General features: G+C 41.9%; 2 protein-coding genes across 3 annotated transcripts in view; one reads left to right on the top strand and one right to left on the bottom strand.

The window, feature by feature from the left end:
* Positions 1–25495, top strand: part of LOC120738575 (inactive N-acetylated-alpha-linked acidic dipeptidase-like protein 2) — a 466433-nt gene that overhangs the window by 419606 nt on the left and 21332 nt on the right. The window lies entirely within an intron of this gene.
* Positions 2593–6473, bottom strand: LOC120738577. 2 transcript variants are annotated; one of them, XM_040039873.1, is made up of 3 exons: positions 6158–6473; positions 5810–5876; positions 2593–5642 (listed from the first exon to the last, which is right to left on the bottom strand). In XM_040039873.1, exon 3 carries the CDS (start codon positions 5005–5007, stop codon positions 3286–3288), a length of 1722 nt encoding a protein of 573 aa, XP_039895807.1. In that variant the 5' UTR covers positions 5008–5642; positions 5810–5876; positions 6158–6473; the 3' UTR covers positions 2593–3285. The 2 variants fall into 2 exon arrangements, with proteins under 2 accessions (XP_039895807.1, XP_039895808.1); XM_040039874.1 differs by lacking the exon at positions 5810–5876.

A 25495-nucleotide genomic window follows, 5' to 3' on the forward strand; every position in this document is an offset into this window, starting at 1 on the left:
TTTTCAGGAAACCCATAATGTGATATAAAATGTTCCCACAGACACTTAGCCACGGTAGTCGCTTTTGGTTTGGCGTTGGTATTGCGAGGGCATACTTAGTAAAATGATCCGTTATTACCAATATGTCCTTGGTATTACTTTGATCTGGTTCCACACTCAGAAAGTCCATGCAGACTAATTCCAATGGTCTGGTGGTCGCTATTGAAACCATTGGGGCTGCTCTCTCTGGTGGAGTTTTTCTTTTCACACAGCGATCACAAGTCTTAATCTTTTCTTCAACCACTGAGGACATTTTAGGCCAATAAAATCTAGCTCTCACTAGATCAAGGGTGCGTTCAACACCAAGATGGCCCATGTCGTCGTGTAGACTTTCAAGTACCATATCTCTCAGTTCTCTTGGTAAGACAAGTTGATGAGTCACTCCCATCACTCCCTGTCTCTTGCGAAACAAGACTCCATTTTTGAGCTCTAGCCGGTTCCATTCTCTCAGCAAGAGTCCATACTCAGGGAGCTCCTTTCTCACTTGAGGTGGAGGTGTCTCACCACTTTCCAGTTGAGTAATTATTTCCCTGATGCTTGCGTCTGCTTGCTGTTTCTCTGAGATTTCAGCAAATGAGAAAAAGGGGATAACTGGCAGCCCATGACTGTCATTCCCTTGGAAGCAAGGTGGCAGGGCTTCAGGACTGAGTGCTATGGACTCAACCAAAGCAACTGAGTGATCAGAGCATTCAGAACCTTCACCAGCAAAATAGATGTCATGCCGCTCACAGATGGCTTTGATCACCTCTGGTTGAATGACCTCTGAGGTTTCCGTTTCTGATAGGTGGTTGGCAGTGAACTTACAGATCCTTTCCTTCTCTTTCACTGAGATATGATCATCTATGAGTCCACCATGTGGCCTTCGTGATAATGCATCTGCGTCCACATTCTGTTTTCCAGCCCTATACTGCAGCTTGAATGAGTAGGTGGAGAGAGCAGACAGCCATCTATAACTAGTCGCATCAAGCTTGGCAGAGGTTAGAATGTATGTAAGGGGGTTGCTATCGGTGACCACAGTGAAACTAGCCCCATACAGGTAGTCACTAAACTTTTCTGTGACAGCCCACTTAAGGGCTAGGAACTCCAACTTATGTGCTGGATACTTAGCTTCACTTCTAGACAACCCTCTGCTTGCAAATGCTATAGCCTTAAGCTCACCATCTTGCTCTTGGTATAAGGCTGCACCTAACCCAGTCATACTCGCATCTGTGTGGAGCAGGTAGGGAAGTTTAGGATTAGCAAAACCCAAGACAGGTGCTGAAGTGAGCCTCTCGATTATGGTGTCAAAAGCCTGTTGACAAGAAGCAGTCCAGCGCTCACCAAATGGTTCTTTAGGATTGCGGTACTTGACATTGGCCTTTCTTTCCTTGTTCTTGCAGGTTGGAGGATATCCAGCTGTTAGCTCATTCAGCGGCTTCACAATTCTGGAGAAATCCTGAATAAACCTGCGATAGTAACCGCTGAACCCAAGGAAGGACCTCAGTTCTTTTAGGTTAGATGGCTTTGGCCAGGTTTTCAGGGCACTAGTTTTCTCTGGATCAGTCTCAACTCCGTTCTGGGAAACAATATGGCCTAGATATCGGACAGAAGACTGAAAGAACTTACACTTCTCTGGTGAAAGTTTGAGACCATATTCCTTCAGGCGATTCAGAACATGCAGAAGGCGCCTCTCGTGCTCTTCAACTGTGTCTGAAAAAATGATAAGGTCATCAATAAAAACTAACACCTCTTTCAGGTTCAGATCACCCATGCAACGCTCCATGCAGCGCTGGAAGGTGCTGGGGGCATTTGTGACTCCTTGCGGCATTCTATTAAATTCATAAAATCCCAAGGGACACACGAACGCGGTCTTCTCCTTATCGGCCTCCTCCATTTCAATTTGGTAATAGCCGGATTTCAAGTCTAAAACCGAAAACCACTTTGAGCCTGTGAGAGCTGAAAAAGCCTCTTCAAGATTGGGAAGGGCATAGGCGTCCTTGATTGTCTGTGAGTTCAATTTGCGGTAATCGATGCAGAGACGGATGGAGTCATCACGCTTCCGGACCACCACAATAGGGGACGCAAAAGGAGACTCAGATTCGCGAATCACGCCTGCATCCAACAGCTCCCTTAAATGTTTTCTCACGGCGTCAACATCCTGTGGGTGTATTGGCCGGGCTCTCTGCTTAAAAGGAGTCTGGTCGTGAAGTCTGATGTGATGCTTGACCTGACCTACATGACCAAAGTCGAGGTCATGGTGAGCAAACACTTCTGGCATTGACTTCAATGTTTGTGTTACTCTTTCCTTCCAGTCAGCTGACAAAGGAGAATCTCCAAAGTCAAACTGTAAATCTGGACTAGAATTGTTCTTGTCTTTGACAGAGTCAGGTACATTTGTGTCAGACTTATGTGCTACTATTTGTTGAACAGCACTGAGTTCAGCGATCACTGTTTTTGGTGTGATCGTTACATCATGGGCGGTTTCATTTTTGACTATCACTGCCAATGTGCTCGCCCTTTTCTTAGGCAATGTGATTAAACAATTCGCTACCAGTAGGCCACCAGGCAAGGAGGGTGTTGTTGGTTGCTCTACCAAGGCCCACTTTTCATTAAAGGAGCTCCCAACAAGGGCTACCCCTTCTAAAGCAACAGTCTGTCCAGCTGGAATCGTCTCCGATTTCCCCCCAGACAGTTTTACTTGGCCCAGCTTGCCATTTGGTTGCTGTCTGTGCCTAAGCTCCAAGGCTTTGAGGACTGCTCGGTAGCCATACTGGACAGGTAGGCCAAATTCATTCATGTGAGTAGCAACACTTGAGTACAACACATCTAGTGTATTGGTGCCAATGAGAATTTGCTCTTGGGCATTTTCTCTCATGTTTGGAACCACAAGGGCCAAAGTAGAAATCTCAATCTTCTCTCCTACAAACTCTTTAGGAAAAGTGATATCTATTTCCACATAGCCAAAATATGGAACTTGCTGTCCATTAGCTCCTTCAACCTCCAACAAATCATCTAATGATTTAATTTCTTGGTCCCTCAGGTTGCTTTCATAGAAGGACAATGGGATCGTTGTAACTTGAGATCCAGAGTCTAAAAGACAGTTTACTTTTTTCTCTGCAACACACACTTCAGCAGTGCATTTGCTTCCAACTAACCTCTGTGGCAGCCCACATGGCTGACATTTTGGCTGTCTTTTGCCTTTTTGCTTGGAGGTAGAGGGACTAGTGTTAGACTGAACTCCTGTCTGTCCCACAACAGGAGTTGCTGTCAGTTTAAATGGTGTGGATCCACAGAGCCATTCTGTGTCTCCCACTCCTGCCGTTTTCTTTGAAATTGCTTCCTTTTTGCTGCTACTAGCACGGGGTTAGCCTCATTACTGCATCTCAAGGCTACATGGCCATCCTCTCCACACCGAAAGCAGTACCACGGGCGTGGCCTGGGAGGTGGCTGGTGCTCTGGAACAGGCACTGCCAAGGGCTGCTCAGGAGCAGGATTGGTCTGCACAGTCACCTTTGCATTTGAGTTTGCGTTCTTACCCCTGCTTTTCCTGTGGGGGGTTAACTGAGCCATTTGAGCCTGTAACTCAATAACTTGTTTCTTCAGGAGATTGGTTTCTGCTACAGCCTTAGACTCAGAGCAAACACAGGCAGTTTGCAGTTGAGACCAAACATGCTGTTTGGGTGGGGCTGGCTGTTGTCTGGAAGTACCAAGGTGCTTTTTCATACGTACTGCCTTGTTAGCATGCTTGTCTTCCTCAGTACGCAACAGGAGCAATAATTCAGCAAAACTAGGAGGGTTTTTAATTTTTTGTTCAAGCTGGAGCTCTGCTATTAAAGAGTCATCCCAGCAGCCTCTACAAAACTGCTTCAACAACTGCCTATCAAACTCATCAGCAGAGGCCCCTCCTCTTCTTGTAGCGGTGTTAAGCACAACTTGGAGTCTGTGAAGGTAGTTTGATGGTTTCTCACCAGCATTCTGCAGAGTACCCATAAACTTAGCAAACAGCTCATCTCCATCCTCCACAGCACCATAAGCTGAGTCAAGAAGCTGCAAATATGCAGAAGGTAAAGCTTGTGAATCAAGATGCCTAATGAAATCTGAAGCAGGGGGCAACAAGCTGTCAACAATCTTCCTGGAGCGACTTAAATCAGACAATGCTGGGTCTGTTAAAAGAAGTTCCACACTAGAGCGCCAGGTCTCATAATCCGTTTCATTATTTGGCCGCGGCAATCGGCCTGAAAAGACTCGAAGGCGTGAGGCAGCATAATGGTGTGGCGGTGCCTCCTCATTTCGCACAATATGCTCCACAACAACCTTTTGTATCTCAGGGGGGTTGAGATCACTGGGGCTTAGATCTGGGCATGTACTCACCATCACTGGTGGTATTCTCGGATGTTGCTCTTTGGTCAGGTTTTGTATCTCTGGAGCTGAGCGTAGTGCAGCACCCTGAATAGTGGTATCAGGAGCAATTCTAGATTGCATTGCACCTTGCGGTAATGATGCCGAGCTGAAATTAGGTGCCTGACTTCCCTCATGTTGACTCCTGTCCACAGGGGCATTTTCTACTGTGGCTGCAACTGTAGAGCTCAACTTAGTTAGTTCATCTTGCAAAAGAAGCTGAAATGACTTCCCTGTTAACTTAGCAATGTTTTGCAACTCAGACATGTAACTCTCAGTAGCACTATGGCTAACCACAGGTGTATAGACACTAGCAAGCGCACACACGTGGAAGGTCACATCAGGCCGCGTGGGGCTTTTGTATTTAAATGGCAACAAAGGAGCAAGCGTTTGCAGCGCGGTACCAAAAGTGAACTCAACAATTGCATTGTTATGGAACTCTGAGTTTGGTTCATCTATACGCAGGACACGGTTAATAGAACCATGAGTCTCTAGATAGCTCTGTACTTCATTGTCCACCTCAGTCCAGGTTAACCCTTCAACCATGACAGAGTTAGGGATCTTTACCAGCTCACGTGTCACTACTTCCATGTCACCAATTTGGCAAATTACTGTTATAATGACTGAAGATAAGAATTTTTGCCCAAAAAGAGAAAAAATGAAAACAAAGCATCAATAGTCTGCCACCTGCTCCTGGCTGGCTCGCCAATTTTCTGTAACACCCCTTTCAACACTTGGGATACAGATTTAAATGGTTACCTGTGTGTTGGGCCAATAGCTGAGGTTCGACTACTGGAGCAGAGTGGATGACTAATGAAACGCTCTGAGAACTTGGTTTGATCAATTTGTATTCACAATTAAAGAATCTTACATACATACAATGAAAACAATAACAGTACATGAAAGGAAAAATTGGGCCCAAGTCACGGAAAATAATAAACAAAACACACACAACCCCGGGGGATTTGACTCAGTCTCTCTCTCTCTCGTGTCAGCCGACACCCTTAAGTGTGAGTCCAGCAATGAGGATTCTCTTTGCAGGATGTGCAAAGGAGGAATGACGTGCAAATCTGTCCTACCACTTAAGTAGAGTTTGTACAGTTCACAGTTCGTCCAAAGAATTTAGTTCTCTTCTTAAAGCAATCATCTCAAGGGTCCTGGAGGGGTGGCTCGCCATCTTTGGACTGGATCATCACTGAACTGTACTCCCAAGAAAAAAACCTGACCTGTATAACACAGTCAGAATAACATTCAAAAATCTATATTTAGTCATTTATACATATATCCTTTCTTATGTTTCGTTCATACATACTAACAAATTTGCATTTTACCTTTCCAGTATACAGAAAGAACGACAGAATATTCCAAAACATAGACAATGATAACTTCTTACCAAAGTAACCAATAAAATGGGCTCTCCTGGAGCTTCAAAATGGCGATGGTGAAGCGTTGTAGCACAACTACAAAGAAACATAACCCCATTTTCTTTAAACTGTATTCACCTCACAATGAACACAATTAAGGATTGATATAGGAACATATCAACATCTACAGCATACATATGACTTACAATCTTTACATGCATCGTCATAGGAAGCTAACAAACTCTAACATACAGTTTAATCCTCACAATCACACATGTACAGCCACATGGCTAATAGCAATAGCCGCGATAGCCGCTAGCATGTCATCGTTAGTGGCTTAAACTCACAATATTCTTGTTCACAACAAATTAACTCACCCAGAAGAATCCGAGCAGTAACAAACTCCTTTCTGGTTAACAACAATTTCTAGATAGCTTATTTCCACCGTACAGTCCGACTGGATAAAAACAACCACGCTTTCCACTTGGAAAAAACGGACTTTTCTTCCTCTCCCTCTCTCCTGATATCCGTAGCTGCTATGCAGTGAACGGCAGGAGGCGGTACTTCCCCCTGTATACTTCAAGGACCATCAGGACATTATAGACATCTTCTATTTTATTAATTCTCAACAAAATAATTTAACTTAATAAAACTTAACAGTGAACTCAAAATACTAACATCACTCATAACACACTAAAACCCCTAGTAACTCTCCAGGGTTACACATTGCTTTTGTTTTCCTCTATGAGGCAGCATGTATTTATGAAAGTCGATATTATATATCGATTTAACACATCATGAATTTCTGCAAGTTGACAGACATTTCAGTGTTATATATATCCAAGGTTAAAAAAAAAGCTAAAGTCACACTGCATGTGCATTTAAAACATTGGACTCAGTAAAGAGTTACATGACAGATCCAAAGCTTTGGCAACGCTCTCCGAGCACCGAGCCATCCACCCACACCAGTTACATGCTTTTCCTGACAACATCCTCCCCTGGCATTTCAAATAAATCCACAGTCCTAGCAGCAACTATCACAGTCACTTCAGGCGCAAAAAAAAGACATGCTTTTTACTGCACTGACTTCAGTGCAATTTGCAACAAATTGCCTGCAGCACACCTTAGTAAATCAGATTTGTAGGTTTCATTTAAATATGCTCTTCCCAAAAGTTTTGAGCTATCAAAGGGAAACTCCTAGAAAGACACAATAAGGACACAAAAACTCTGTCCACACCTTTCTATAGCTTTTTAAATACATAATACAAATTTGGCCCCATATTGCAACCAGTGAAGAAGATATTAACAGTGATGTGGCTGCCAGAGAACATATGTGTTAATATATTTCAGTGACCAATTACTTAATTACTGTTAAAATGACTCTCAAAAAGATTTTCATATTTTTTAAAAGGAAAAAAAATCTACAAAGTTAACTTAAACCCCATTTGGAAAAAAGGATATCATAAGGATGCACAACAATTTCAACATGCAACAAAAGAGTTGCAGAATGTTTCTCCATGCAGGCACATACACATGGACATGCAGAATAATGAAGCACTGTTTCAGCTGATTAAACCAGTCTTTCTCTCATGATTACACAACATACTGACTTTGATTATTTTAATTTGTAAATCCAGTAAAGTGTCAAATGTAATCCCTCTCAGACTTTTACATCAGCCCTGAGAAAACTAAGTCTTCTTGAGTTGTCCTTTTGTTGTAACTCCCATAGCTTTTTCTGCACCCTCTCATTCTTCTGTTCTTACTGTTCTTGGTTCTCCTCTTTCAGCACAGTATATATCCTTGTATCGAAATGGTGGTCTTGAATTTGTATCAGTGTGTGTGTGTGTGTGTGTGTGTGTGTGTGTAGAAACTGAAAAGAAATTGGAAATCTGTAATGGATGTAAACACCAGATTCATAACAGTCCAGTATGGCTGTAATGCCTTGGCTAATGGACTGTAGTAAACCACTGAGGTGTTTCATACAGATTCCACGTTCACTTTGAGAGATCATTTGCAGTAAAGCAGGTTTTTTTTTTCTTGAAATCTCTGGTCATTTTTTACTTTAATTTATTAAACTTCATTTCCTGTGGATCGTCAGGTTAATATCTGTTCTGTGCATGCAGCCGATCCTCTGTTATTCCAAAAAATCAATTTCATTCACTAAGCAATCTAATTATAAGATATAATTAACATTAGGAATGGATATTTTGGATTATACTGAATAAATGTTGTGTGGAATCTGGCTAGAGCGAGCAGGTATCTTGTACTGTAGGTCAAGTTAATAATCTATCAATTCGAAGCTAAATTAATTGACTAAATTAAATGGCCCTGTTGTATGACTTGCATAAACACACTTGCATTTATAAAACTTAAAAAATGTGTGCCATTAGCTAGAAAACACAGCAGTTTTGCCAAGGGCTGAATTGAAACCCATGAAAATGTACATTGTCAAATACTCAGCGGTTAGCATGCTGCACAGCTCCGGCCTTCTGAGCCAAAATCAGCTTATTCAGTCACAGTCTCCAAACATGCAAAGACTGTCCTTGAATATTAAGATGACTATTCAAAGAGGATGGACAACAAAGGCTTTAATACATTTGCCCTGCACGCGGCCTTCACACAGCCTCAAAGTCAAAAATAAATAAATAAATAAATAATGCAATGTTAGTTTTGTTATGCATGAGGAAAACAAGCACGCTGTCGAACCGAGTGAGTTCTATGAATACATTTTGATTGGTGCACACTGTACCGAGCTGATTCTTCAGACTCGTGATAAAATAAATCTATAAGCCAAGGTGTATCAATCATTCACACACTATGATCAGAGATTGAAAGAGATGGAGATGGAGAGATGCTCTTCATGACACGTACTGTAGCTCTAACTTCAAGTCTCATTCATTGTACCACTAAGGCAATCACTCAGTGGCTCGGGTTCAGTGGCTCTGTCTAAGTATGTAAGCATTGTCCCATTAATGCCTAGATTGAGTGGTTATGCTTCCTCATCTGAGACTAATGGACAGATTATAACCTGAGAGAGAGAGATGACTGATTATTATACCTGCCTGTAGCCCCTATGTCTATTTCTTCATCACCCATATGTCTGTTCCACTGATTCTCCTCTCTGTCAATTCAATTCAAAAGCACTTTATGAGCATGAAAGCTACACCGTCTTGGCAACTTTGCACATAAGTGGTGTGCTGAAGAACCGTACTACAAATGAGTGTCATTTCTTTGTAGCTAAAAGGTGAACCATCCAACAAAGAAACAAACAGCAGCAGGAAATTACACCATCAATTAGTAGCACAGAACAAGAAGAGCTAAAAGAAATGTGCTGTGGTTTCGCTGGTCCAGACTGTTGAGTTTTATATAATTTGTACGTGAAGCTTCCAATATTTAATTAGGCTACTCTCGCTACTTAATTCCTACTTAATCTTATTTTGTCAAAAAAGGTAATATCACCCACTGCAGCCATCCTTCTAAACCTATTGTAGGACTTTATAAGAGTCTAAGTTCTGTCCATATTCTAAAAAAACACAAATGTTTGGCATTTTTCCATCATTAGAACAACCTGTTTGGATAATTAGATCATGTTTCTTATTTATTTATTTATTTGCTCTTCAGTCATCAGTCTAATATTTCGTTAATTATATGTGTTGTTGGAAAGATGGAGCAACCGTTACTATGGTTACTAAAGGTATATTTAGGAGTTTTTATTTTCTGCTATGGGTTTAGCTAGCTATATTCTGAATGCTGCCTCTGACCATTAGATCATGTGTTAAATTAGAAAAAGAGCAAAAACACAAACCTGTTCACTAAGACACTGTAAGAAAAGTTCTGAAGTTGCATCATTATTTAAATGCTTAAGAAACTTAAGTAATAGAGCGTGTATTATCCAAATAAGTTTGTATAAAATCTGTCATATACAAGTAAAAAACTTTACCCGAATAATTCACTGTGTATGTTAACATGTTTGTTAAGTTTATGACCATTGGGGCTAATTTTTCAAAAAGTTCACTTGTTATATTTTTAGCGGCCTGAGGTCCCATTACAGTGAACTGATTAATGATAATGATTATAATAATCTTATTTTGTTCAAAGGTTAACATTTGAAATATGATATTAGGGACGTGGCCTTTGATTGCTATGAGGCTGCCGTCAGTGGCGGTTAAGGAGCTGTCTGCTAGACCAGCGGTCCCCAACCTTTTTTGCGCCACGGACCAGTTTATGCCCAACATAATTTTCACGGACCGGCCTTTAAGGTGTCGTGGATAAATACAACAAAATAAAACTAGTACCGGTACCGAAAAAAATTAGATTTATTCATAACACACGTGACAAGACCCAGGAAAACCGATTTAATGATAAAAACGATAACAAAATAACGCTGAAAACCGATAAAAACCCTGAAAACTATACATTTCACACCTGAGCCTCAACTCTCGATAACAACGACTCATGGACCGGAGTCGTTTGGTACCGTTGGGGACCGCTGTGCTAGACTACCAAAAAAACAATAACATAAACAAAAACAATCTATATAGCTATATTAAATATCTTAATTTTAAACCTTTTGTATTAAATGCAGTTATTTACCCTTTTTTCTATTTATTATGTTTTATGTTATGTGTTATATGTTATTTTTGCTTGGATGCTATGATAAAGCAAAGGCTTATGATCAACAGAGTGAGAAAGAGGTAAATTAAATAAATCAACTGAATTGTGTACTGTGCTAAGGATGAATGGAAACAGAGTAGTGCTGCTACTCATTTTTGGAACAAGCTTTATTTTATTTTTTATCTCTTTTTTTAATACACAATTGGACACCCTGTTCTTAGACTGTCATCCAGTGTCATCTTTCCTTATGCCTACATGTAATTTTACTATTCTCATCGGCTGTGTCTAATCAGAAAGAGACTGGCTGTGACAGATTTGGGGCTTTTTATTGTGGTTATTAAATTGATATTAAATTTAATTCCAGGTGGCATTATAAATGTCCTAAAGTTATAAATTTGACTTTGGTGAACGTGCTGATTTTCTCAATGCTTTTTTTTTTTTTTTTACAAGCCTCTCCTGCTTAGTCAGAAAACAGGTGGGAGAGGGCTTTTATCTCTGCTGTTTAAAAATACAGAGAAGCACCAGATGGAGAGAAAGAAGAGGAGGAGGAACAGGACAGTGAAATAAATACTTTTTGATGTGTGCGTGTGTTAACAGATAGTGAATGATGATAAATAATTCCTGGTGCGGGGCTGCTGTTGTGTGTGGGTTGGTTAATGGCAGTGGTTGTAGATAAAGCTGGCACGTAAATAGTATAATTTGAACACCTTATAATTTTAACCAAGATAAAAAAAAAAAAAGACGATTAGGAACAATTCACTTGAGCCCCTGATTCTGATAGTAACTCATAAAAATAACCATTTTAAAGTTAGTTTTTCTTAATCAATACGCAAAACCAGACACGTTTAAACTCCATTTAACCCCCCCCCCCCCCCCCTTCCTCCCCAGATCGCATTTATTTTGACTTTTTCTTATATTGAGTTTTTGTATTTATTTTTTATATTTGTTTGATGTTCTATGTCTCATGTGATGCTCTCTGTTCTTTTTTAATCACCCCCTTGGGGATAAATAAATAGTTTTTTGAAGTGAATTTGAATTAATATCTTGTATGTCAGAGGTTGTGCTCATAATGATTCTCATAGTCAGAAACGTACACATAATCATAACCCAGCTGCGAAGTTCCGCTCCAAAGTCGTTCTGCTGTTTCGTTTGGTTTTGGTTTGTCAAATTCGACGCCTTTCCAAAGATGGCTCATTTGTTACCATATGGCCAACGTATCAATCTTCTGCAAAGCAGCGTTTATAGAGGAGGTTTACTGATCACGTTAATTTGCTGGCAGCAAAGGAAATTTCCAGGAATTGAGAAGAACTGACATGAAACATGATCCAGGAGAGCCTTTCACGTGTCAATAAAAGTGTTTTGAGTTCTAAAAATTCACATGAGCATGTGTGATGGTTTCTTAATTTAACAAACAACAAACTATGATGATTCTTTGCTGCCACCGCTGTTGCTAAACTTGTTTCAACATTTGAAAACTGGTTATATTTTAAACAACAAATGTACAGTTAGATGAGGAAAAAGGCCAAACAGAAAACACTAAAATGTTAGCTCAATAAACAGCTAAGTCAGCGTGTGTGTACGTGTTACTGAAATAAAGAAGAGGAGACTAATAGACAAGCAGACTGAAGTCATGTTACTTAGTTCTGCTTGTTTGTTGCTGCTTCGTGGTTTTGTAGGTTTTCCCTGGTTGTAGCCATTGACTGACAGAAGCGAAGCAAAGTAGAAGTAAACAGACTATTAACAAGACTAAGAGAGCGGGAGCCACAATAAAGTGCTGTTCTGAATTTCACATTCACTGGAAATGGGGGTGAGAGAAAAAAGTGCAGTTGCTGAAAGCTTTTGTATATGAAAAGGGTTTTTTTTACACGTGTGCGAGAGAGTACTGTTAGTGATTATTATTTCGAGTGTACTATCAGGACATTTGTTGTGTCTTTCTTTATGTATAGGCTAAATGGTTGGTAACTCGTGCTGTTGGTTGTTTTTGGGTTTGTTTTTTTTTGAGTTTTCTAAATGCTCACTGTGAGCACATTTAGGGGATGTGAAACAGCTGTGTGAGTGAGTTTCTGGGTGTTTTAGCAGCCCCCTGCAGCAAAGGACCAGTGATATTTAATGGATTCTTCACAGCCAGCATGGAGCACAGCAGTATTCATGACTGGCAGTTATGGAGGGTACTCAGATCAAACAACCAGAGCTAATTGAACCCCCCACCCAACACCTTTTGTTCAATTTTTTTTTAATCACTATGCTCCTTTTTTCTCCCTTTATACAAAACTGCCTTTGGTCTAGTCTGATCTGACATAAATCTCCATTAATTTACTGTTCAGATAGCGCCCAGTATCAAGGCTTCCTTTGGTCCTCAACAGCAGTGCTCAAAGACAGGTAGATCATTTCTAATTTCAGCACTGAGAATTACTAGTATACACTGAGGAAATCAAACTAAATGTGTGTGTCTGTGAAGGAATTACACCTTATACCTGACTGACACTTAAAATCCATTGTACATTTTCAGGATTAATTAGGCATATCAGTGGCAAAGCCAAATAGCTTCTTTTCACTCTATAATTACATTTAAGTCTGGAGATAGAGTAAAGAGAGAAGGTAACCACTATTATGAAGCTCTGACTTCAGTATATATAATGGCACGTGTCCATGTAACCTTTTTTCTCCACAAAAAGCGTAGAAGATGGTGACCTTGTGTGCTCTCTGCTCTCAGATTTCAAACAAGACCAACATGGGCATCTTACTTATGTTGTGAAAAGATGTCTCTATAGACAGACTTTTCAGATGTATAAGTGGCCTTTGTTCACACAAGGAGACTGTCGATGGATATTCTGTATGGTACACTTTTCACATTTTTATACTCTTTATGATGGCTCCCTTCTATCCTTGAAAATCCCACTGGTGAGTATATTCCTATCTATCATCTCATCAGTCTACACAGTGCTAACCATCTAGTCTCTCTGGCAAGATAACAATATCCCCACATTCTTGATGACAGTGCAATCATACATATGAATTTAGGGCTTAAAACTGTGAAATTAAGCATGTGAAGAATTAGGTAAATGAGGCTTTATTCTGCTGCGTTTCTCCACTCTGAAACTTCCAACATTTCAACTATGAAGTAAAACCTTAACTATACAGAAGATTTTTAATGTTTTGGGGATATGACAGTCTGTAGTTCAGTTCAAGCCAATGGTGGTCTAAATAAGTGGGGGGCTACTTGCTTAGCACACACTGACTTAATTACCATGGTAGACTTCCACATCTGCAAGTGCCCAAGAACTTTGCTCAGGTAAGCAATATCACATTTTATCATCAGTAGGGGGACATGAGGCTCAGTGCAAACGTTGCAAATGTGTCATATTTCTAATCAAATATGTAACCAAAGCCATGTAACCAATATTCATGTGTCCAGTCCAAACTCCAGAAAAATAATAATAATAAAAATCATTCAAATTCAAATTCAAATTCAAATTTTATTTGTCACGTACACAGTCATACACAGTACGATATGTAGTGAAATGCTTGGACAACTGCTCGTGACCTAAAGAAAACAAAAAAAGGAAAGGCTATGAATAAGATAGGAAATAAATATGAAAAATTAAAAAGAAAAATTAAAAAGGGTAAATTTAACTAGGAAGGAATAAAATATAAATTAAGGTTAAAAATGAAATAACTGTACAACACAAATTAGAATGAAGGGTAAATTTAACTGGGAAGAATAAGATAAAATATATAAATTAAAGTTGAAAATAAAATAACTGTACAACAAAAACACAATACACAATATAGAACTATATAAGAATGTATGAAGAAATCTAAATATAAATAAATATATACACAATAACAGCAGCTGTACAAGTATTAACCGGAAATGAAGAATATAGTGACCAGTGTTGTGCAAAAACAAAGTCCAGAATGTCCAGTGTGTGTGTAAGAACTGTATGTGTGGGTCAGTACTGTGTGGTGGTGTGATTGAGAGACCGTATCGCCTGCGGGAAGAAGCTCCTCCTCAGTCTCTCTGTGTTGGTCTTCAGGGAGCGGAATCGCTTTCCTGACCTCAACAGAGAGAACAGTCTGTTGTTGGGATGGCTGAGGTCCTTCACGATCTTCCTGGCCTTGGTCCAGCACCGCCTGCTGTAGATTGAGTGCAGGTCAGGGAGCTCGGAGCGGATGGTGCGCTCAGCTGACCGCACAACCCTCTGTAGAGCTCGTCTGTCCTGCATGGTGCTGTTCCCGAACCAGGTTAAGATGTTTCCCGCCAGGATGCTCTCTATGGTGCACGAGTAAAAGTTCCTGAGCACCTTGGAGGGCAGTTGGAAGTCTCTCAAGCGTCTGAGGTGGTAGAGACGCTGTCGAGCCTTTTTCACCACGGTGTTGATGTGACAGGACCATGACAGGTCCTGCGTGATGTGAACTCCGTGGTATTTGAAGCTGTCCACTCTCTCCACTGGGCACTCGTTGATGACGGGGGTCTGGTAGTTCCTCTCCTGCTTAGTGCTGAAGTCCACTATCAGCTCCTTTGTCTTACTGACGTTTAGAAGGAGGTTGTTCCTCTGGCACCAGTTCTCCAGATTCCTAATCTCCTTCAGGTAGGCCGTCTCGTTGTTATCAGAGATCAGGCCCACCACGACGGTGTCGTCAGCAAACTTGATGATGGTGGTGGAGCTGGTAGTGGCCACACAGTCATATGTGTACAAAGAGTACAGCAGGGGGCTCAGAACACACCCCTGGGGTGCTCCAGTGCTGAGAGTGGTGGAGGCTGAGACATGTCCGCCCATCCTTACTGCCTGTGGTCTGCCAGTTAGGAAGTTGGAGATCCACTGACACATAGATGAGCTGAGTCCCAGATGCTCCAGCTTGGTGGTGAGTGTGGAGGGAATTATGGTGTTAAATGCAGAGCTGTAGTCTATGAAGAGCATTTTAACATAATTCCCCCTTCTAGTGTCCAAGTGAGTGAGTGATGTGTGGAGGAGATGAGAGATGGCATCGTCTGTGGAACGATTTGGACGGTAAGCGAACTGTAGTGGGTCCAGTGTGTCTGGTAGTGAAGAAATGATGAAGTCTCTGACCAGGCGTTCAAAGCACTTCATCACTACTGAGGTGAGGGCTACAGGGCGATAGTCATTGAGAGAAGCAGGGTGGGGTTTCTTCGGGACAGGAACAATGATGGACTCTTTGAAGCATGTGGGGATCACCGACTGAGATAAAGAGATGTTGAATATCTCAGTGAACACAGGAGCTAGCTGGTATGCGCAGTCTCTTAGGATACGACCTGGGATGCCGTCTGGTCCTGCTGCTTTCCTGGTGTTCACTCTCTTGAAGGCTCTCCTTACTTCATGCTCGGAGATGACGAGCACGTTTCCGGTGCTGGCAGCATCTTCCTGTCTGCAGCCGTTAGCGCCGCTAACACTAGCATTGTTGGAGACCTTAGCTGCAGCCTCGAAGCGAGCATAGAAAGTGTTCAGCTCGTCTGCCAGAGTCACGGCCGCGTTCGTCATACCGGTTGTTGGTGCTTTATAGTCCGTTATTGTCCTTAGTCCCCGCCACAGGCTCCTAGAGTCACTCTGTTGGAGTTGTGACTCTAGTTTCCTCCCGTAGCGCTGCTTCGCCTCTTTCACCGCCCTCCGCACGTTATATGACGCTTCTTCATCTGCGCTGTCCACAATCATCATGGCATATCAAACCATGATGATGGGGTCCTTGAGGGTCCTGTGCAGTATCTTAGCTGTTCATAGGATTGCGCTCTTCTGGTAAAAGATCTCAGATGTTGTTCCTGGGATCTGCTGGAGTAACTGCACCTAATGCTCCTATTCTTGTAACCCCTTCCGCTGGGGTTACTTGCTTAGTGCGCAATGCGCCAACCAGCGTGCAGCCTGTTACAGTCGCTCCTGTTTTTCTCTTAGTTTAGCTCTTTTTTCTTACGTATTCTTTTTTTTTTCTGACTTGTATTTTCATCCGTTTATTATCTCTTACTCAATCATGTGGATTGAGAGAGTTTTTGTTCTTCTGGTGGCCGTGGAACTGTTACTTTTATCAAGGAACAGGACCGCGGCACATCTCCTACACGCACGGACTGTTTACTCCAGAGATCAGCTGATCGCCCTGATGCCGGCCGGCTCGCTGGCCCGGCCCGCAGAAGTACCAGCTGAAATTTGGAGGAAAACACATCGGGGATGCAGAGGTCAAGGACAGAAGAGAAGAAAAAAGGAGACGGTGAGACAGCGGAGGCTCGAAGCGAGGAGGAGGTATAAACCGTGTCTGCCGTCTATCATGATGGGAAATGTGCGATCGTTAGCAAATAAAATCGACGAGCTCTCAGCACTGGTACGGAGTCAGAGGGAATACCGAGAGTGTAGCCTGATGTGTTTCACCGAATCATGGCTGCACCAGGACATTCCCGATGAGAATGCTTCCGTGGAAGGCTTCCACACTGTTCGGGCGGACAGGGACAGCATCGCTAGCGGTAAGTGGAAAGGAGGTGGGCTTGCTGTTTTAGTTAACAAGCAGTGGTGTAACCCTGCCAACATAACAATCAAAGAAAGGATTTGTTGCCCGGACATTGAACTGTGTGCCTGTGGACTCAGCCCGTTTTATTTACCCAGGGAATTTTTCTCACTCATCTTGGTGGTGTTTCTGTTTCCTCCCTCTGCTAACCCTACAGCTGCATGTGACACTATCCACTCTGCCTAGGCCGGTTACAGACTCAGCACCGAGTGCCTTTATTGTATCTCGGGTGACTTCAACCATGCTATCACTGGACAAACACTAACAACATTCAAACAATATGTGGACTGTCCCACCAGGGGAGAGAAAATTTTAGACTTACTGTATGCTAACGTCAAGGATCATAACCTGATTCACCTCACCCCCCGCTATGTGCCAATTGTGAGGAGGGAACCTGTGACCACGAGGACTGTTAGGAGGTGGTCAGAGGAGGCAATAGCGGAACTACAAGGCTGTTTCGAGGTGACAACTGGAAACACTCTGTGAGCCTCACGCCGAGGACATCAATGGACTTACTGAGTGTATCACAGACTACATAACTTTCTGCACCGACTCCATTGTTCCAGCTCAGACTGTTCATTGTTACCCAAATAACAAGCCCTGGGTGACTAAGGACATCAAAGCCCTCCTCAACAACAAGAAGAGGGCTTTCAGAGGGGGCAACAAAGAGGAGGTGAGAAAGGTCCAGGTGTTACTAAAGGACAAGATCAGAGAGGCTAAGGACAATTACAGGAGGAAGCTGGAGTGGAAACTCCAGCAGAACAGCATGAGAGAGGTGTGGAGGGGCATGAAGACCATCACTGGATTCAGGCCAACCAACAGCAGGGGAGCTGAGGGAGGTGAGAATAGAGCCAACGAGTTGAATCTGTTTTTCAATAGATTCGACACCACAGTGTCTGCTCACACCCCCACAACCTCACCTGTAGTCAGCCTGGAATCCAGAGCCACACCACTGTGCCAGCCTCTCTCTTCACATGGCGCTGTTTCCTCCTGTGAGATTCCTGACACCCCTCCCCCACCCATCACCTTCACTCAATACCAGGTTGAGATGCAAATGAGGAGACTTCACTCAGGCAAGTCTGCTGGACCAGATGGAGTGAGTCCCCTCGTCCTCAAGACCTGTGCCCCCCAGCTGTGTGGAGTCTTTCATAAACTGTTTATGCTGAGTCTGAGTCTGCAGAGGGTCCCAGTGATGTGGAAGACATCATGCCTCGTCCCTGTACCAAAGACGCCACGTCCCAGTGGCCCCCAGGATTACAGGCCCGTGGCACTGACCTCCCACATCATGAAGACCCTGGAAAGGCTCATCCTGGACCAGCTGCGACCCATAGTAAGACCACATCTGGATCCCCTTCAGTTCGCTTATCAGCCTCGTCTCGGAACTGAGGACGCCATCATCTACCTGCTCAATCGTGTCTACACCCATCTAGACCAGCCGGCGAGCACTGTGAGGGTCATGTTTTTTGACTTTTCTAGTGCTTTCAATACCATCAGGCCGACCCTCCTGGGTGATAAGTTAGCAGCGATGCAGGTGGATGCTTCTCTGGTGTCCTGGATTGTTGATTACCTGACAGGAAGACCACAATATGTACGTCTCCCACAGTGTGTGTCTGACAAGGTAATCAGCAACACAGGGGCACCACAGGGGACTGTCCTCTCCCCCTTCCTCTTCACCCTCTACACCACAGACTTCAGCCACTGCACAGAGACCTGCCATCTTCAGAAGTTTTCTGATGACTCTGCGGTGGTTGGATGCATCAGCAGGGATGATGAGACAGAATACCGGGCTATGGTCAACTCCTTTGTCATGTGGTGTGAGCAGAATCATCTGCAGCTCAACGTGGCAAAGACCAAGGAACTGATCGTGGACTTCAGGAAGACCAGGAAACACTTGACCCCTGTTTCAATCCAGGGGGTCAGTGTTGACATTGTGGAGGACTATAAATACCTTGGAGTACACATTGACAATAAACTGGACTGGGCTAAAAACACCACAGCACTTTACAGGAAGGGCCAGAGTCGTCTCTATTTTTTGAGGCGACTGAGGTCCTTCAACATATGCCAGAAAATGCTCAGGATTTTCTACGAGTCTGTTGTGGCCAGTGCAATCCTCTATGCTGTTGCATGCTGGGGGAGCAGGCTGAGGGTCGCAGATGCCAACAGACTCAATAAACTAATCCGTAAGGCCAGCAATGTTGTGGGGATGGAGCTGGACTCCCTCAAGGTGGTGTCGGAGAGGCGGATGCTGTACAAGATAAAGACAATGTTGGATAACACCTCCCACCCACTCCATGACATGCTGGTCAGTCACAGGAGCACGTTCAGTGAGAGACTGAGATTACCGAAAAGCACCACTGAACGACAGGAAATCTTTCCTGCCTGTGGCCATCTCCCTGTACAACGCATCCACTTAACACACTGGTTACTGCTACAACTACATGTTTCTTTTCCAGCTATTTATTTATGAGTGACTTATGTATGTATGTATGTATATATATGTATATATTGTACTATTCTTAGTTAGCGTATTGTCTGTCTTGTCTTAATGTTGGTTTATAATGGAGCACTGTAACAAAAAATAATTTCCCCCAGGGATCAATAAAGTATTCTGATTCTGATTCTGATTCTTAGTAGCATTCCAACAGCCCCCTATTTTCGTCTCTTGCCCACCGATGCCCTCTTCTCATCAGGGTGCCCTGGTTCCTCAATACCTGACGTGGACCTTGTCAATGCGGGCAACGCCCGAGCACCCTTACTGCATACAGACATCCCAGGTGGGAATGGAACTTGTGACTCCTGTTCCAAAGGCATGTATATTTCTTCATGTATGTGTCTTTGACTTTGCTCAGTTATGGAAATTTAGTTATCATTTCCCAGATTCCTCAGCTTTAGAGCAAAAACACAAACTCCAAATGACATTGCCAAACACTTTGTCTTGCAGCTTTGATTGTACAAGGTTTGAGCTGCTAATTAATTCCGATTCGTAGCCAAAAATTAAAAATCCACTTGTAATGGATTCTTTGTTGCACTTGCATTAACAAGAGGTTGATCCACTATATGATTAACAGAGAGGAGGAAAGTTTCTTTCAGAATTTGTCGTGGACTGACCTTGGCTTTAATGGACATTCAATTTGAACACATTCTAAAAAAGTACTTTAATGAACATTTAGCTGTGAAACACTCAGGGCTTTGCTTGTAATCAGTGAAAGAATGTTAAATGGACAGAGAGTTACATTCTGACTGTCCAATCAGTGATCACCAAGGACACCACAGCCACTAATATTAACAAAAGATCAAAGTTTTCTTTCACTAAAAAAATTTCTATTCTCAAGCCAGTTACAAATATACAGAACATATTTACTGCTCTGTGTGCTTTCAGTTCCACGCACTTGCCCGTCACCATAAGGACACTCTTATTCTCCACTTTATCAGGATGGCTTCACAGTCAGAAGGCCTTGAGAAGAATAATGTCTGTTCAGCCTTGCATAAATGAATTCGGCCAACATTTTTCTGCAAAGACAAAAATGGTTTATAAAACTATGTTGATGCCTCAAGTCTTCAATTTTTTAACCTCATTTTCTGACCACTATGTTGTTAAGTCTAACGTCACTAGCCGTGTCTGGGCCTAAACTCTGCTGCAGGTCCATATATCAAACGATCACTATGGCATTACTGAGAGTTGAAAAACTGTCAAGTCTTTCATCTTTAATAAAATGATCAGCGTTCTGCTCTACCAGGTGTAACAATTGAGTTTAACATCCAGGCATCCATGAAAACGGAATTTATGACATTTAACGGAGTTAGAAGTTAGCAGGAAGTTAGCTCGCTAGCTTCTATCTAAATACAATATAGCATGTCCTGACTGCGGGGTTTTGGAAACAAATTAAAACGTACAGCTCTGCTATCACTTCCAACATAAATGAAGACAGAAAACTAAACAGCAGTGACCTGCATTTGTATAGCCCTTTTCTAGTCCCTAAGGACCCCAAAGCACTTCACACTACATTCAGTCATTCACCCATTCACACTCACATTCACACACTGGCAATGGCAAGCTACATTGTAGCCACAGCTGCCCTGGGGCGCACTGACAGAGGCGAGGCTGCCGGACACTGGCGCCACCGGGCCCTCTGACCACCACCAGTAGGCAAACACAGGGTTAGTATCTTGCCCAAGGATATTTGGCATGCAGCCAGGAGGTAGCCTGGGATCGAACCACCGACCTTCTGATTAGTGGCTGACCTGCTCTGCCACCTGAGCTACAGCCACACCAGTGACGTTTGTAGGGTTACTGAAGTTTGGCTAGCTGGTATATAATGATGTGCTACGTGACCGCTAGCGACACAGCTATGTTAGCATAATATAAACAAGCTAACTTTTTTTCCACTCGATAAAAGTTAACGTGAGTGTCTCGGTGGTCAGGAACAAATGTAATCGCATGGCAGGATGCTGTAAAAGGACCAAACTTCAGCCAGGAGAACAACTGAGATAATCCATCCACAATACGAGGTTAGTCATTCATATACTGCTGCATGGGCTGGGCTGGTTAATCGTAAGGTTTTAAAACTGAGCTTAAATAAATGATTAGCGGTAATAAAGCCGAGGGAGGTCAACAGTGATCACTGACTGTTTTAGGAGCTTTTTGAGATTAAATAGAAGAAAATACAAAACATTAAACATGTTAACAACACAAAAGCCATATTAAACGCAGACTACTTTAGGCCCGGAAGTAGGATTCGTCACGTCATCGCCTAACGACCGGATTAGTAGTATGTGTTGTTCATGTAGAAAATAGCAGGCCTGAGGTATGCTTTGCTGGATGCTGTCATAATGTCCTCTGGTGAAATCAGGTGGACACTAACCACTTTCATCTGCACAGCATGTTATTTAGACACATACAGAGCTAATAAAATCATATATTCAGTATCTAAATTCTAATAATAACCAAAAGAGGCACATTTTCTCATTGTCACAGTCGGTGTTAAGTGCAGGTGGTAGAGAGGCGTAGGGTGAGTTGGAGAAGGTAGCGAATGTGTTGGTGGTGTCTCAGTTTGTGTGCCTGGTGGCACTGGCAACACAGTCATAGCCACATGATTTTGAATGGAAAAAAGAAAAGAAATTTTAAAAGATTGAGATGAAGTACTCAAAGAGTTGGGGGATTTAGTTAAAAGGAAGAAATGATTCTTCAATTCTGTGCAGAATTTGATTGCAGCATTTGATGCAATCTGATAGTTATTTTATGACTTATCATGCTTATATTGAAAACAAATCAGATTTCTTTTAGTTTTATTTTCTGGAAAAGTGAAACAGACGTCAAATCTGTTGCAACCTGACACGACCCTCTGAGTTTTAGGCGTCCTGTAGTCCTCCACAGTCATGTGACATGAACATCACCTATGTGCTCTGAGGCTTTGTGAATACGACGATGAGCTATCTTTGTGTGCTCAGTAGTTAGTTATTAATTGAATAATGAGTGAAAGTTTGAAAAGAAGAGCTTGAAAATGTTTGAGATTTAACATGTAATTTATCAGTAAAAAGGGAACTGCTTATGGATTAATTGCAGTTCATGTTCTCAATATACCAGAGCTGAACTGAATTGACATGACATGACATGGTAGATATATATTCTAAATCATTATTTGAAACCACACAGCCTTTCTTTCCAAATTGTGTGAACTATTGGAAGACACAAATGCCACAGCAACAAGACTGTGTGCGCAGCTGAATGTTTTTTATTTACAATGTATTTATTTGCGTTGCTGTGTGCTTTACACTTTTTTTCACCCTTCCAATGAACAAAGTGGTGTTTTTTTTCCACACACACAAAAAAGAAATTAAATGCAAAGAGATTAATGTGGAAAATTATATTATAAAAGGTTCCACAATATACAGTATATAAGTAATGTCTTTATATATACACAGCACAGTGTTATTAGTGTTGTTTTTGTGTATGTATGTGTGGATTTCATGAACATAAGGTGGAGCATCTTGGTGCAGATTTGGTTGATTTGCTGTAAGATTGTGAAATATGGCATAAACCTTGGTGGGCTTAGGGGTTTAAAAATGACCTTGTAGCTGTCATTTATTTTATTTTTTGTGTAGTTTCTCTTTGTCATCATTTCCACGTGTCATTACATGTGCTGCTTTACTGTTTCCTTTCAGAGGTTTCAGTCTATTGGTGACATTTGGTGACGATGACTGAGATAAGACACCAGTGATTCCTTACAGATACACCCCATGATGAATATTTTATTGACGCTATAAGAGCTATAAATAAAATGACAGCTCTGGTACAACTGAAAATCTTTACAGCGCTGAAAGGTACATTACACTACCTCTTCTGAGATTTAAAAAAAAACATGCAGCTAGTTAAGAGAGTGTCCACTTCAACCGCCGACTGGGAGCAGATATTATCTTTCTTCATGTGAGCTCAATAATTACTACTTATAAGGAAGCACTAAAGAATATCCACTGGTTTACAAACCTGACAGAAAGAAAATTTACATTTTAGTTATTATGTATACAGTTTTAGTCACAAAGCTGCAGTTTGATACTTGGTATCTTTGACAGAACACAGGAAGGTAATGTAGGTTTAGTTATATTTTCTACTTGGTCCTAATGCAAGTGTCATTTCAAAAAACAGCAACAGACATAAAACACTTTAATTAAAAACTAAATAAAGACAAATGCAAAATCAGAAAGCCAGGATTCTTGAAGAATACGTGAAAATGAGAATAATTTCCTTGAATATTTGTAGATTCTGATATAAATGAATGTTGGAAAAAAAACATCACTTTAAAGCTCTTTCCTTTACTTCTTCTCTCTGCCTCTGTCATCGCATGAGGCCATGTCCCAACTGTATACCCAAACACAAACACACTCACACACGTCCCTGTGTGTCAAAAGATGTGATGGATTACAACAATCAAACAATATTTCATGAGTCCCAGCTGGCTGCGAGAAGCCAGAGCCATTTAAATTTGTAGGAGAGAACTGCGCTCGTTGTCTATTTTTGTCCCCTCTGTCTTCCACTCTCCTCTGCAATGAGTCACGCTCTGTTCTCAAACCTACTGTGACACACTCTTATCTGAAGAAGCACAAACACACGGGAAGGTCTGTCGATTAATATCTTGGAAGGCATTAGTTTATGCTGTTCTTTAGAATAATAACACATAATCCTCAAGAAGTCTGCCCTTCTCTCTTCTGTCATCCCAGGCAGACAGCTCTTCACATTCTCCGAATCCAGGAACAACTTTCATACAGCTGAACCTTGCACGATGTCCGTATCTTTCATCTCCTTTTATGGGTTCAGTGAAGTCCGCAATCGCCAGATAGATCCCCTTTAGATTAATGGTAAATTAGGGTAATTCTAGCTTAAGCTCACTCATGCCCAGTTGTTTTCTTTTTTCGTTTTTCTTTTTTGGATGTCTGTATATTAAAAATGTCCAAGGCGAAGCGGTCAAAAGTCTGGCTGTACTTCACAGCAAAATATGCAAACTCAGCAGCCTGCAACAAGTGCTTTAAGCTGATACTGTGATACTGTCAAAGGAGGTAACACCAAGAATCCGATTAAACAGCTGGCGACGCATAGCGTTTTTTTAAAAGCCGAGAAATGCGCCGTATTTGATAGCTTGCTGCGAGACCTCACACCGTGCACGTCGGGTGGGTTGCCAGTTATCGGACCCGGAGCAACATCCCCCAAAAACCCGAAGAATAGAGTCCTGGCCCCTAGCCCTGCCAGTGTAGCAGAAATGATGAGGATGATGATGCAGCAGCAGCCGTTCTTCTCTGCGTGAGTAGCTTAATGTTCGTGTGTAATTTAGCTTGAGTAGGCTAAACACGTTATTACATTAATGCAGGTAAGGTGAACTAGCAAACATCATCATAGCTACATGCAGCTGTCTTCTTGTTTGATGGCAGATACTCCCTTCACCCTACAGGTCTGGAGCAAAACAGCATAATACCAACAGTAATAGTAACCATATGAGAATATTTATGTATAAGTATCAAAAATAGCAAATCCTGCACTGATTTATTTCATTGTTATTCTTTAATGGAAATGTTAACAATGAAGTTTTGTGTTTCCTCTGGAATGCATGGGTCATCATTGTTTTTCTACATATGCAAACATGGAAAGCATAAAGGACATAATCAGCTCGTATAATAGAACAAATTAAAAATGACCTCTGTACATTATTTTCCTCAGTCGCTATTTGGCAACAGTGTTACTGCTGTGCTTACTGCTGTGTACTGCTTATTGCTAACTGACAGTTGACCATTAAGAGCTGAACACCTGAACAAGAACCCTTGTCCTCATGCAAACAGTTGCATGGCAGATTTCAGCCTTTCCAAAACAGGCCCATTGAATCCAGCCAGATATCATTTAATAGAGCCAAGAATACAAGGCAATTAATTGTAAATGAAAGGTAATTGATTTGCGGTGCCAAATGTACTGTAAAACAAGCCTGCTTTGTGTTGACAGCCTAATGAGGACAACATTGCATCGTTACTGGATATGTATGCGCGTTAGCTCGATAGGGGGAATCTGTTTAATTTAGTGTGTTTAGTGCCCAGTTGGTGGAAGGTTTAAAAGA

The sequence above is a fragment of the Simochromis diagramma genome, unplaced genomic scaffold (genome assembly GCF_900408965.1).
Source record: "Simochromis diagramma unplaced genomic scaffold, fSimDia1.1 OVJJ01000026.1, whole genome shotgun sequence".
NCBI lineage: Eukaryota > Metazoa > Chordata > Actinopteri > Cichliformes > Cichlidae > Simochromis > Simochromis diagramma.

Coding starts and splice junctions, on each gene's coding strand:
- LOC120738577 (XM_040039874.1), bottom strand. CDS start 5,007: ATGGAAGTAGTGACACGTGAGCTGGTAAAGATCCCTAACTCTGTCATG.